Source organism: Phyllostomus hastatus, unplaced genomic scaffold (genome assembly GCF_019186645.2).
Source record: "Phyllostomus hastatus isolate PE091 unplaced genomic scaffold, TTU_PhHast_1.1 phas_scaffold_760, whole genome shotgun sequence".
NCBI classification, from domain to species: Eukaryota; Metazoa; Chordata; class Mammalia; order Chiroptera; family Phyllostomidae; genus Phyllostomus; species Phyllostomus hastatus.
Genome location: NW_025334040.1, coordinates 1,641,058 through 1,654,652, shown reverse-complemented (window position 1 = coordinate 1,654,652; position 13,595 = coordinate 1,641,058). Strand labels below are relative to the sequence as shown.

The window sequence follows — 13,595 nt, the reverse complement described above, 5'->3', positions numbered from 1 at the left end:
AGGTCATGACAGCAAACACAGACCTGCTTCCAATGCCCAGGGAGCTCACAGTTGCTAACGGTGGCCAGAGCTGTCCGCAGAGGAAAATCCGTGCATGGTGGTCTCACTGGGCAGTGGGCGCACCCCACTACACCCCAACTTCCCCACACAGCCTTCTCCACTCTGCTCTCTAAAACCCTGCCCCTGACGTAGTTCGTGTAGATCCTTCGAAAGAGCAAACTGACTCGGAACTAACTGCCTTAGGCCGTCTCAGGACCTGGTTTCGGCGCTGGCGGGATTGTGGCCGGAGGGCAGCCCAGCAGCGAGCCCAGCTGGAGAGAGCGGTGCAGCATTACCGTCGGCAGCTGCTGCTGCAGGGCCTGGCCCGCTGGAAGTTGCATCACCTGGGCTGTGTCAGGAAGAAGGTGAGGCAGGCAGCAGCTCCCCAAGCTCCCCTGTGCGGTGTAGCCATCCAGGCCAGGAGACCACCTCCCAGGGAGGAAGGGGTCCTTCTTCCTGCAGAACTCACAGCAGCCAGTGTGGATGCTGGGTGGCCTGAGGTCCTGTGGGCGCAAGGCTGCCCGAGCCTTTCTGGGATGGCTTGGGGGACTCTAGCCTCCGACTGGCTCTCCCACTGGTGGATGGATGATGGTTCAGCAGAGAAACCCAGTTCAGTCTGCGTCATGGCTTGTTCGGGCGGAGGACCTGTGGAATCATCTAGAAGCCCCTGCCTGGTGCAGGAGGCCCCTGGCTTCACACAGCACACCTGGCGACATGAAGACCGTTCTCTTGGGTGGGGAGCCTGCGGTCTGGGTGTGGGGCACCTGCTGACACTCAGGCTGCTCCCTCTGTGCCCTCTCTCCCCAGCTCCTGCAGAGGCGGGGCGCCCAACTCCTGGCCCACACACTCAGCCGGTCCTGCTTCTGCCAGTGGAGACAGCAGGTGGGAGCTGTTGAGAAGTCCCTTCCCCCAGGGCTTGTCCCACCCCCCCCCCACCCCAACCTCGGCATTTCTGGGCATTGCCAGCTTCCTCCCACCCGTGACTATATAAGGCCAAGTCACTTCAGGACCCTATGTGTCACATTCAAAAATACATCAGGCCCTGGCTGGTGTGGCTCAGTTGGTTTGGCGTCATCGTGCAAAGCGAAGGGTCTCTGGTTAAATTCCCAGTCAGGGCACACACCTGCGTTGCAGGCCTGGTCCCCAGGTGGGATGCACGCAGGGGGCAACTGATCGATGTTTCTCTCACACGTCAATGTTTCTCTCTGTCTCTGTCTCCTTACCTTCCCCTCTCTAAAATAAATGAACAAAACCTTAAATAAAAAAACACTTCAGGGTAAATGCAAAAATTAATGGGAGTTGCTTTTGAGTCTATGCAAGGCGGGACTGCGTGCTGCTCAGCAAACCTTCATGTGCACGGGTCCCTCTCGCTCCCCGGATCGCAATGTGGACATGTCCCCAGCCTTTCTCCGGCCAGCCCAGCGTGCCGCCCCACGGCTCCCTCCCCTGGAGCCCTTTGCCTCTGTTCCTGCCGGAGGATCAGTCCCTGATCCAACCCCTCAGGCCTGGCAGAGAGGGGTCTGAGACTGACAGGGCCTTGTGGTTGGGGTGGCTTCCCTGAAGGTGGCTTTTCGGTAACCTCTCCTTTCTGGCCCACAGCTGGCGAACAGGAGGCAGGAGCAGCAGAGCACGGCACGAGCCCTTTGGTTCTGGGCCCTCTCACTGCAGGCAAAGGTACTGGGGGCTCCTCGTCCCACTGCCCTGCTGCTCCCGGGAGAGGACTGTGTCTCGGTGGAGGGCAGGGTGGGCTGCGGGCACAGCCCCTGGGGGAGCCTAAGCAGGGAGGGCCAGGCCTCACCTTCCCCTCCCCCCTCCCCCGGAGGTGTGGGCTGCGTGGCGGGGTTTTGTGCTGGAGAGGAGGAGGAAGAAGGCGAGACTGGAGCGGGCCATGCAGGCCTACCACCAGCAGCTCCTTCAGGAGGGCGTCACTTGCCTCCTGCGGTTCACAGCCGGCGTGAAGACGCTCCGGCAGCAGCTGCATGCGCAGCAGCAGGTGCAGGTAGGCCCAGGGTCCCCCGCCCTTCTAGTGGGGGGCGGGCGGGCCATGGCAGGACCTGACAGAGGCTGTTGCAGGCGGCCCACAGCCTCCACCGGGCAGTCCACCGCTGTGCCATGCTGTGGAAACAGAAGGTGCTGGGCCCAGGCAGGGCGCCTCAGCCCCCCTCATCCACTGTGTCCAGCAGAAGGGTGACATTCAAGGGTCCCCTTCCCAACCACATCGCTGCTGGTGCTGGGGATGCCGCCCTGGAGACCAAGAGGCCACGAGCTCCTCATGAGCTGCAGAGAGCTCCGGGTGGCCTGGCCCTAGATGCCGGGGAGCCGCACCTCCCGGAGCTGTGAGTAGCCCTCCCTCAGGGCCATGGCTGAGCTGCTGGGACTCCTCTCTAGCAGGACCTGTCCCTACAGACTGTCCCTCCCGAGCTCAGGGAGAGGACACAACACGAGGAAGAGCATTAGGGCAGTCCCGCCCTCCCGCCCCCAGACCTGCCAGTGTCCCCCAACATCCAGGAAACAGGGCTCCCTCTTGGACACCCCACTTTTTATGCCCTGGTCCCAGCCCCATCCCAGCAGACTGCTGATGCAGCTGTTGGCTTCCAGAGTGCCCAGTGCTGCCTGGGCCTGGGGAAGGTCACCCGTGGGGAGGGGCACTGGCCTGGACCTTAGTCTTACGCTGTCTGCTTCATACCCTGACCCTGACCAGCCTGCTCCCCTGTGACATGGGACAAGCAACTGCAATGCCAAGGTCGCTGTAAAGCTCAAATGAGATGACGTGGGTGAGGCACCAGATTCGCCCCACTGGAATTGCTAGTTCCCTATGGCTCAGGCCCACCCCGGCTCACCCGCTGACCTTAGGCAGGAGCCCTTCCTCTCTGGCCTTCAGTCTCGCTGTGGGACTGGAGCGGTTGGACCGATGACCCCCTACCCCACAGAGGTCTCAGGCCCCCTGCAGCCCTGGGCAGCCTGGAAGGAACAGGCCCATGTTTCTTCCCAGCAATGCTGTCCGCTTGGCAAGGAAGCAGCCACGACGCCCAAACTTCTTGCTGGACCCCTTGCAGAGCCAGAGGCCCCTGGCGTACAGCACCCTTGAGGGGCAGGGGTAGGTTGTATGGTCCTGGGCCCCCAAAAGCCTATGGTACCTCGATTTGGGGCCTGAGGGTGGATGCCCCCTTTCCTTCCAGCTCCTCAGGAGGGTACCTAGGCCTGACCAGCTCCTGCCTTCCCTCTGCTCAGGCCTGAGGCGCCGAGGGAGCAAGGCCTAGGCATGGCCCAGCCAGTGGCCCCTTCCCTGACGAGGCCCTTGCCGGAAAAGGCCCAGACAGTACTGGTCCCAAGCAGCGCCCTGCCTCAGCCTGGAGCCCTGCCAAGTGGTCCTGGCCTGAAGCTGTCCCCCACGGTGAATACAGGCCCAGAGCTGCTGCCCCCGTCCTCCTTCATGCCACGTGGGGTGGATGCACCTGCGAGAGTAAGTCCTCTCTGGCCACCTGGGGTCCCATTCTTTGGTCTGGTCTTCAGTGCTGTTTCTCATGCCCGCGGTGCTGTAGCTACAGCTATCCTACTGCTTCTGGAAGAATCTAATCCCAAGAAGAGGTAGTGGGGCCACTCGTTCATTCACCAAGTATGGGTGCCACTGATCTAGGGACACAGTAGGGAACAGCCCGCTGAGGCCCCTGCTCAGGAGGCTGTATGTGTCCCAGCGGCAGAGACAGGACATGCAGAGAAACTGCAGATCACGGGGGCTGTGCAGGCCCCGGTGAAAGTGGGTTTCAGAGAGTGGGAGGCTGTGGAGGGTGCTGGGCTGCTGTGACCTGGCGGCCCGGCACAAGGCGCTGGCGGCGGCAGACGGGGCCGAAACCGGTGGGAGGCAGACCAGGCAGGGCCTGTTCCGATGGGTTCGATACGCGTGAAGTTAGGGCTCTGGCTTGGGTAACTCAAGGAATAATGAGTTCTCTCACTGAAAGAGGGAACACTGGGGGCCCATTTGGGTGAAGCATAAGTGTTTTGAACCTTGCAATTTTGAGATAAAGCAACAGGACTGTGAGCCAGGTCTGGAGATAAACATTGAGAATCAAAACCAAGGAGTCCGGGCAGGGAGGAGTGAGAACTCCCGGGTGCTCAGTAGCTGAGGAGATAGCAGTGGGGCTGGTGCCTGAAGAGAGCTGCAGGGGTGGTGAGGGGTGGTGAGGGGTGGGCAATGTTCTTACCAGGAGGGAACAGGAGGAATGGAGGTAGGTGATTGGACAAGAACAATCGTCTCTGAACCCTTTCTCACTGAAAGGTCACAGCTCAGAGTGGGGCAGGGGTGAAAGGTCAGGAAGGTTCGGAAAGGACTGGGACAGTGCTGCGCCAGGCCCTGGGAAGGGGTGGGACCAGACTGCAAAGGGATGGGTTGCTCGAGGTCCGGTCCTGAAGGAAGGCGGACGGGCCGGGACTCCAGGTGAGCTGGCTGTGGGAAGGCCCAGCTCCTGGGGCCTCCCCTACCCTCCCCCTGCAGCCTTGGCCTTCCTCCCACGTCCCTGCTTCGTGTCCTTCCTTCCTTTACAGGCTTCAGCGTGGCTGACCCCCTCTGGCCGTGTGCCCCTGGCTCCTGTAGGGCCAGCCAGTGTCCCCGACCCCCGTCTGCTCCTTCCTGGGGACCTCACAGGCACCCGGCCTGGGCTGGGCTCCGAAACTGCAGGTGTGTGCCTGAGGTCTGTCAGCACAGCAAGCACCTGGGCCACCCCCAGCACCTGGACTCCCTCCATTCAGCCTGGGCCCAGCCAGGAGAGTGGGCAAGACCAAGCTTGTTCTCCTGTTGCCACGGGCCACGCCAGCCTGGAGGCCGAACTTGAGGACATTCAGCGGCAATTGCAGGACTACCAGAGCATGAAGCAGAACCTCAGGTACAACCCAGAAACACCCCTGCCCACAGGGCACAGCTGGGAACTGGCTGCCAGGGCCCTAGGGCTGATTCGCCTGCACTGAGCACTGCCAGCCCCTGACACACAGGGGCATCTTTACCCCTCCCGTCCTCCTTAGGAAGGCCAGCTTGGCCTTACCTGTGGGATAGGGGGACAACAAAGCTGAGCAAAATTTTAAACCTGAATGGGTCACGTGATGAAAAGGTGCAAAGACAGGCCTTGGCCCCCACTGCATGCAGTGGGCTGTCCTGGCTTGCCTGTGGTCTGGGTTCTGAGCCCACAGCCTCTAAGCCCAGGCTGGGGACCCTCACCATACACAGCAGCCTTGGAGGTCCAGGGAGGGGTTTCCCCCTGGGCCTATCCAAGGTGCCGTCTGCTGGACACAGTGGAGGCTGGGAGAGGAACAGGAACAACCCTCCCCCGCTCCACCTGCCTTAGTAAATAGCCCATGTGCTTCACTCCAAGCCTGGGCCTCCACCAAGGGCCCAGCCGGGCACACAGCAGGTGTCTCCCTGCCTCAGGTCCTACCAGCGGCAAGCGAGCAGCCTGCGCCGGTGGCTGGAGCTGAGCCGGGAGGAGCCCAGGCCTGACGACCAGGAAGCAGAGCAGCAGGTGCAGGAAGAACTGGAGGAGGTGAGGTCCCACGCAGTCCTGGGATGGGCTCTGGATGTGCTTCCTCTCAGCTTAGCCTGTCCCTGCCTGGCCTCCAGGTGGAACTGCAGATCCTACAGCTGGCCGCAGAGCTCCAGGCTCAGCGACAGCCCATTGACGCCTGCATCGCCCGAGTGCAGGTGCTGTGGCGGGCTCTGTGCTAGAGCCGCAGCCCCCGGGAGGACTCAGCCCACCTCCAGGAACAGAATGCAAAGCTGAACTGAGTTTCATTTTTTATTTCAAAATGTTGCAATTAAATGAATTACTGTTCAGAAGTCTCCCACTTCTCATACAAAAATACTGAGCTACTGATACAGTTGAAAAAGTTCAAATGGCTTCTCCTGCAGGAGAAATTCAGAGTCCCCAGGAGACATGAAACCTGGCCCTGTCCCCACCATCAGTGGCTCCCCAAGGACTGCATACCTATTGCCCGGGGACAGGTTTTCTAGGCACTGACTCTGCCTCCCCACCCCGATACACCAAGGCTCCTTTGTCTCCAACATAAGCCCCTGAACCAATAGCAGCAACTGTCCCATATTTAATGTAGATCTGGGGAGGGGACACAAGCTCTCCCCTGGCCCCAGCGTGCGACCACTACCTGCCTGCCCCATCCATGTGGGGCACCAGTCAGATGGGCTCAGTAATTGGTCTTAATGCTCCATAAGGTCACTCACTCATTGGGGTCTGCAAAGCACTGGCCATTAATCACCATCCTCAGAAGATACTGGCAGAGTCGGGTGATGCATTCAGCCATAAGTGTGAAGAAGAAAGCTTTTCCCAATGAGCAGGGGTGAATTGAGAAAGAGAAAGCAGTTGCATTAAAGGCCGTGTTGTCCTGCTCTGGGGACAGGCGGGCCCACAGTCGGTGCCAGGAGGCACCTCACCTGTGCAGGCGAGGCCAAAAGCAGTGACAGGGGGAACAGCAAAAAGGTACAGTACCACTTACCATCTTAGACAGGAACCAGGACCAACTGAATGCTTAGCCAGGAGACACAGGTCTCTGGTCTACGCAATAGGGGTTAAACCCTTTCTCCCCAAAAGGGAATCTCTGGTCATCCCGGCACTCACTTTCTCATTAGGGTGGGAAGAGGGGATGACGCAGGTATAGGGCATGACGGGAGCGCTGACCTCATCCGCACCTTGGGGACAGCAGGAACAGAAGTCACCCAGGTCCTGCCTGGTCAGACTCCATGGTGCCTAGTCCCCTCCACAGACAGCTGAGGAGGGTCCGCTCAAGACAACTTCCACTTCTCTGTTCAGGGAAGGTCCCTCAGCAGCTGTAGCCAGGAAAGAGGCTCTAGAGGGAGCCCAGGGCCTCCCCAAATCGGATTTTCTGTCCTGCTTTCAGCTTGAAGTTGAAGTCCTTGGGGGCCTCAAAGATGAGCACGATGGTGGAGCCCAGGTTGAACTCGCCCAGGTGCTCGCCCTTGCGCATGGGGATGCCCTCCTTGTTGGCGTGTGTCACGAAGCTGAAGTCGTTGTAGGAGCCCTTGCTGTACCGGGGGCTGTTTGTGTGCAGGTCCTGGGGGAGGCCGGGGGCAGAGCATGTAGACACCTGTGATCTGGACCTTGAACGCACCTCTGCAGCCCGTCCCCAACCCAGCTTGGAGGGGAGGCAGGGAGAGCAACTCAGCCCAGCGGCCGGCCTCTAACCAGACAGTGCCCTACACCCGCTATGAGCCGGGCCACTGAGGGACAGGCAGGCGTCAGACCCAGCTCGCTCCTCCACAAATGGTGCTGCAAAACCACACCCGGGGGCAACGGGCAGTCACAAACCAACATGGAGAGGGGCAGCACCTTGGGCAGGGCGGGCACTGGCTGTCTCCTCACACGCTGGGCCTCCAGTCAGCATGATCCACCCAAGGCCACCATTCCCCTCCCTCGCTGGCCGCCTCCAGAGAGGGGCAAGTCGGGGGCAGACAGGGCAGAGGGATCCCACGTGGCCTAGCCTTCGGGCTTCAGCAGGGCCTGGGCTCTGCTTACCCGGTCGAAGTAGATGCGGATGGAGCCCACGTTGGTGGCGCCCACAGCTGTCAGCGAGAAGAAACCGTGTTTCCAGTCCCCAGTCAGGACCACCCGCTCGTTGTGGCAGAAGAGCTCTTTGATCCAGCGGGCCATGCCGGGGTTCACAGACATGAGGGAGCCTGCGGGAGCAGGGACACTGCTACTCCCCGCCCGGCAGGAGGGCCAGCCTCGCAGGGCCCAGCTGTTCCAAACCACAGGGGCTGTTCTCCAGCCAACCCCCTCTGCCCACGCCCAGCCGGACTAAAGCAGTCAACTCCGGCCTCAGCACCCAAAATCTGCAGCCTGGGTCCCCCTGAAACCTAGAAGCTGAGGGCATCCGTCTGGGTCTCAGAGGCAACTCTCAGTCACGTGCCAGCCCTGGCCTACCTGGGAAGTGGCGCCGGTGGGACACGGTCCAGTCAGTGGGAGAGTGAAAGCAGTGGTAGTCCCCAGGGGCCAGGTAGATGACGCAGTGGTAGAGCTCGTTCCCTTCTCTGGTGACCAGCTGGTTCCTGAAGGAGCTGCAGGAGGCGGCTGTGGGGGGCAGGCTATGAGACAAGCACCCAATGCCTCCCAGCAGGAAGCCTGCACGCAGTGTGGACACAGGCTCCAGGGAGGCCCCAAACCTCTGGGCAGAAGGACTCCGGGCCCAGGGGCCCGCTCTCAGTTCCTACAGCCTTCCCAGAGTCCCTCCGTCCGTCCCTGACCTGCTCCCAACCTTCCCCCTCTGACCTCCAGCCCAGCCACACTGCAGCAGGGCCAACAGGCTGTGGCCAGGCAAGGACCCACCTGGTGGGAAGGGCGGGTCTTCTGGGGAGGCACGAGGGCCCAGGAACGACTCCAGCGAGTAGGTGACGCCCTTCACCTGCTCCACCTCAGAGTTCTTCACCTGCCCAAAGCTGAGGATCTTCCCATCCGACGGGCTGATCTGGAAGGGTCGGGAGAGTCTCACTGCCAGGGATGGGAGGGGAAGGGACACAGCGGAGGAGGGAGTGCAGACGTGGACCTCTTCCTCCCCACCGGGGCCCAGGCCTGGGAGGAACGCCCACCGGGCCACCCATGGGGTCTGTAGGGGCTGGTTCCCGAAGGCACGGGCACGAATCCCACTTCTAGAGGGAGCCGTGGAAGCCGGGTCCAGCCTCACCACACTGTGCAGGCCACACACAGGCCGGGCCTGCGGCTTCAGCTTGCGCCGGAAGAACTCGCTGAGGTTGCGGTAGTGGTGCAGGTCCTCCACGGCGGCCTCCTTCATGTTCACCCCGAAGGTCCAGATGTACAGGCTGTAGACAGGCCTGCGCAGCCAGTGCGGCAGCTCCACCTGGTTAAGACGGCCCCAGGCCCTCGACAGCAAGCGCGTGGGCACCGACTTGTACAAGGCCACCTGCAGGCGGATGAGTCAGCCACACTTTGAGCCTGCTGTGCCCCAGTCAACTCCCCGCCACTGATGGGGCCGCCTCTGGAAGTCTTGGGTGCCCCATGCTGGTGTTCCCGTGTGGCTGTTTCTCACTAGGAACCAGACTGAACCTGCCGACTGGTCTCACAAACTAAGTGCTGGCTGAAACTAACATAGAGACTTGCAAGCCAGGTGTTTGAGTCATTTTATGCACGCAGAACTGCGGCCACCCTAGTGCCTGGGGAGACACTGGCCAACACAGTCCTGTTTCCTGAAGCGGGGTGGGGGCACGGATGAATCTGATACCATCGCCACCGGGCTGCAGCAGGAAGCAGCGCCTGTGTCCCGGAACCCAGAAAGGAGCAGGAGGCCCGGGCAGAGAGCCCGAAGTGCTCATCTCTGTCCCAACGGGAAACAGAATGTGCCCCCCACCAAGGTCGGGGACTCCAACACCAGGAAGATGCGCGGTACCACTGTCACAGGGCCAGGGCCCGGACACGCCCTGCAGAGCCCCGCCCGACGCTCAGAGGCGCTCTGCGGTGATGCACCAGAACACAGAGCTGCTTGCACCTGAGGCTCCTCCCAGGAGGAACAAGGGAACCAGCCTCTAACTGGTCGCTGCTGCTTGTCTGAACACAACGAAGACACCAAGTCCCCAAGGTGTAAAAGATTTCATTCCAACTTTAAACACCTCTCGGAGGTACTGAATTAGCGGCTCCCAGAACTCCTCCCTGCTGATGCCTGTCCCCTGGCCACAGCTGCTGTGCGGCCTCAGGTCTCCTGGCCCAAGCTCCCTAGCTTTCAAGCCTTCGCAGCACCCCGCTGGGGCTGTCCAAGACCCCAGGAGCAGGATCTCTTTCTTGGGGTCAGTCTGCCCTCCAGGAAACAAACGGCCCAGGGCTCCCAGGTCCTCAAAGGCATCCCCACCCTAAGGGGCCTAAATAGACTCCAGTCTTCCCAGACCACCCACCCTCTGACACCTAGGAACTAATTTGGATTTTCCTCAAAATCACCTCTAAGCTCACTTCTCCTTGAACACAGGCAATGAGACAGACACCGTTTTCTGAATGCCCAGTATGGGTTCCTTCTAGAAGCAGAGCCCCCAAATGGTACAAGGCGGGCAGAAAGCAGGCAGAGGACAGTGAGCAAGACCTCAGTCAACTCGCCTTTGCCACCACCCTCCTGGAGGGCTCGGCTCCCACAGCCCGCACACACTTACCCTGCTCACAGGCCTCCATCCCACCCGGCTGAGCGGTCTGAGGGCACCAAAGGGCAGGAGGTAGTAGAGGACCGTCAGGGGCCAGGAGCGCAGTTTCAGGGCAGGTCTGGACATGCAGCTTAACTGTCCCAGCCTCCGTCTCAAGGCCAGCTGGGGGAAGTGCAACCTGCAGGGCACACGTCCACGCATGACTGGGGTCAGCAGCCAGGGTCTGGCAACCCCCACCCCACCCTTAGCAAGCTCGCTTCTCAGTGAAGTCCAGCAGCACTGGCCGCGCCCCTCATCCCACCCCCATTCTGAGTCAGGGGCCTGGATGCCTCTGGTCAGCAAACCTGCTTCCCAGTCGTTCACACCTGCCTGCACCGAGACGCAGAGCATGGGGTCCGGCTCCTAACCTCTCGGAGGGAGCAGCCCCGGTGAGGCCCTCCAGGGCTACGCACCACCCGGGCCCAGCATGGGAAGACCCAGCATGGGGAGACGGCGCAGAGCTAGCCTCGCAGCCCCCACTCTCCTGGGGCCCCAGGGACCAGCCTGATCTCCCAGAGCCCTTCAGCGTAGCTGCATGTGACAGTGAGAGAGCTATGCTACTACCCACTGCAGGATGGCTCCAGGCCTCCTCTTCTCTCCTCTGATAAATTAAGGGAACGGGCCTGACAAGACCTCAAAGGAAAACTCACACCCTCCTAACTGCTACTGCTCCATCCATCTGCACGGTAGGTCGTAGGTCGTTCTACCTCAGGTCAGGTTCTCAGATCCAGACACTGGTGGGAGGAACCTGCCCCCACACCTCAGGCCACCTCTCCGGTCTGCTGGGGCCACACACCTAACCCAGGCCCCTCCTTTTGGCAAAGGTGGGGGCCTTTTCACAAGCCCCACCCGCCTAAACCCAGTGCATTTAGCACAGGCTCAGCCTTTCCACCAGAACCTCCTGTGGCACATCGGTGAGGCCCAAGACCCCTTGTCACACACTTAAAGCCCCAGGAAAGGATCCTCAGGCCCTGGTGTAGCCATCAAGAGACTACACTGCCACCCACTCTGGGAATGTCCCCAGGCCTCAGTTTCCTCATCTGCAAAAAGAAGGCATTCAACTGGATAATCTAAGGCTCCCATCTGGGCCTGTATTCTCAGAGAAGCTGGGTCCTCTACCCCCACTTGCTGAACAAACCAAGGAACAAAGGGGCATCTCAGCTAATACTGAAAGCAGGAAAAAAACGGAGAACTGAGCCGATGGCTAGGCCCTGTTCGGTGATTGGCAATGAAGGTGCCCCATCTCCACTGCTCCCCAGACTGCCTGCATGCATTCTCTCTCCCACCCCGCCCTGCTGTTTTTAGAAGGTCTGGTGGGTGTTGGGGGCCAAGCAAAGCCAGACAAATCGCTGCTCCCCCTCTCACTGCCCCCACCCGCCCTGCTCACTGCAGAAGCACAGGGACCAATCCCGGAAGCGCTGCCCCCGAGCGGGTGGGGAGCAGCAGTTTGGGTGCAATGCAAACACTGGGCCACCAGCCCACTCCGCCTCCCCGGGTACCTGAAGCGGGCTCTCCGACTCAGGCCCCCAGGGCCGGGCCCCTCCAACCTCGGGGGCTGATCCCCCGGGCCCCTGCCGCCACCTCCATTGCGGGGCCGCTGGACATGAACTCTGACCTTGCGGAGGTCGTGGCGGGGCACAGCAGGGTTAGGAGGCCGCCAGCAGCATCTCACCATTTCGCCGCGCTGAGCTCAGGTCCTCGCCTTGCCTCTGACTGACACATGGTGGGCGGGCAGGGAGGGCGGCGCCAGCAGGATCGCCTTTGTTCCTCCTCCTTCCTCCCTTCCCCCCAAGGAGCTCATGCGCTGTCACTGCTTCTGGGTGGCTGGTGGACCGCTTCCTCCGCTCAGAGACCACGGGCAGAGCTGGGGCTATTGCAAAGACAGGCACTGGTCACACACCTGCTCGGGCCTGCAGCACCAGTGCTGGGTTCAGCCCATTCCGTCCCCAGGCTTGGCCACCTGCCCACTCCAGGGAGCTGATGGCAAGCCGACGGCAGGGAGGGGACCAGGGCCCTCTCTGCTCAAGGAGCACAAGCGGGAATCTGAGCCCTGCACTCCAGGCAGGCGCCCAGCGTCACCCTGTCTGCAGCTTGGGCGGCCCCTCCCTTGTCAGGACCTGACCCATTTTCCATTCGGGTGACAAAGTAGCATCTGAGGAATGAGGGAGAGAAGGGGGGGGAGGGGGGGCTGTTGAGACCCTGGGCATCTGAACAGCTCTGGCTCTGCCTCACTGGCCATGGCCCCTGCCTCAGAGCCCCCCACTCTGGGCACTGACCCCTCAGGGCTCCTCAGAAGATGAGCACCCTGGTGACATTAGGGAAAACCAATGAGGAGCTGGGAACAGGCCAGGACTGAAGTGCGTACCTGCCGCCACTTGCCGTCCCCATCTTTACTTGGGAACAGGGACAGCACTCTGGCCAGGGGCCTGCGAGACTGTGGGGAGGACACGCTGCCTCCACAAAGCCCTTACAGTTGCCTCGCAGATAACAGGGCGGGAGGAGAGCACACATTCCAGGCTGTTGCCATCTCAGCGCCGGGAAGTCAAGGCCCCAGGGAGGACGTCCAGCCGCCTGGCCTCCAATCCCAGCTGCAGGCTGGCACGGGGCAGGGGCCTGGCCATCTTTACATGAAGAAATGCGGTGCAGGAGCAACCCTGACGGCAGAGAACTGACCCAGCCCAGGACCCGACATGGCCAAGGGGCTGTGGCTGAGCAAGAAGCCCCAACTCAGACGTGGCCTCATCACACAAGGGGGACCGTCTGACCCCCAGCGAACCCACCTCGGCCACAGTGGTGGGAAGGCCAGCTCGGCACCTGCCAAGGGTGTCAGTGAGACTCCAGGTGTGCAGGGGCCCACGGGAGTCAGGGCACGGCTGCCTGAGGCCTGGACGAGAGCATGGGTCTCTGCCCTGACAGAAGAGACGGCAAGGCCAGGCTCATCCCAGACCAGAGCTGGTCCAGACACCTCCAGCAGTGCCCGTCTCCCCAGGCCACTGGCCTTGATGAGGGGCAGGGAGAGCTCGCTGTGTGTGGGCCAGGCCTCACGCGGAAGCAGATGAAGGCATACGCGTCCCCTGGCCCTGAGGGACAGACCCACAGCTCACAGCACCAGCAGCCAGGTTCGGGTGACCAATCACACCACCCCCATGCTGAGCACACCCCACCCCTCCCCGGCCCACCAGGCCTCGGCCTCACACTGCTCCCCAGGAAAACAGGCCCAGAGGGGAGACGGCAGTTGGGGTTGAGTCTGGTGCTTGACTTCCAGAACCGGACTCTGTCTCTGCCTCTAGAAACTAGAAAGTTCAAACCGAACGCACACCGGGGATTCAGGGTAGGGGCCAGTGAGACCTTGCGGGAGGGGAAG

General features: G+C 61.4%; 2 protein-coding genes across 6 annotated transcripts in view; one reads left to right on the top strand and one right to left on the bottom strand.

The window, feature by feature from the left end:
- The window catches only part of SFI1 (SFI1 centrin binding protein), a 50,748-nt gene extending 44,888 nt beyond the window's left edge, over nt 1–5,860 (top strand). Inside the window, 10 exon segments of the mRNA XM_045826731.1 lie at nt 244–404; nt 847–921; nt 1,639–1,713; nt 1,862–2,038; nt 2,113–2,375; nt 3,032–3,136; nt 3,271–3,502; nt 4,582–4,919; nt 5,459–5,570; nt 5,648–5,860. Of these exon segments, the coding sequence (XP_045682687.1) occupies nt 244–404; nt 847–921; nt 1,639–1,713; nt 1,862–2,038; nt 2,113–2,375; nt 3,032–3,136; nt 3,271–3,502; nt 4,582–4,919; nt 5,459–5,570; nt 5,648–5,752 (1,643 nt within the window). The 3' untranslated portion in view covers nt 5,753–5,860.
- The window catches only part of PISD (phosphatidylserine decarboxylase), a 31,533-nt gene continuing 23,747 nt past the window's right edge, over nt 5,810–13,595 (bottom strand). For 3 of the 5 annotated variants that reach the window (XM_045826729.1, XM_045826727.1, XM_045826728.1), the window contains exons 2-8: nt 11,904–12,101; nt 10,205–10,370; nt 8,737–8,973; nt 8,382–8,520; nt 7,980–8,126; nt 7,572–7,732; nt 5,810–7,110 (exon numbers count right to left, since the gene is read on the bottom strand). In XM_045826729.1, the coding sequence (XP_045682685.1) occupies nt 6,886–7,110; nt 7,572–7,732; nt 7,980–8,126; nt 8,382–8,520; nt 8,737–8,973; nt 10,205–10,370; nt 11,904–11,953 (1,125 nt within the window). In that variant the 5' untranslated portion in view covers nt 11,954–12,101 and the 3' untranslated portion in view covers nt 5,810–6,885. The remainder of the gene's footprint in view (nt 7,111–7,571; nt 7,733–7,979; nt 8,127–8,381; nt 8,521–8,736; nt 8,974–10,204; nt 10,371–11,903; nt 12,102–13,595) is intronic. The other 2 variants (XM_045826730.1, XM_045826726.1) reach the window with 2 other exon arrangements.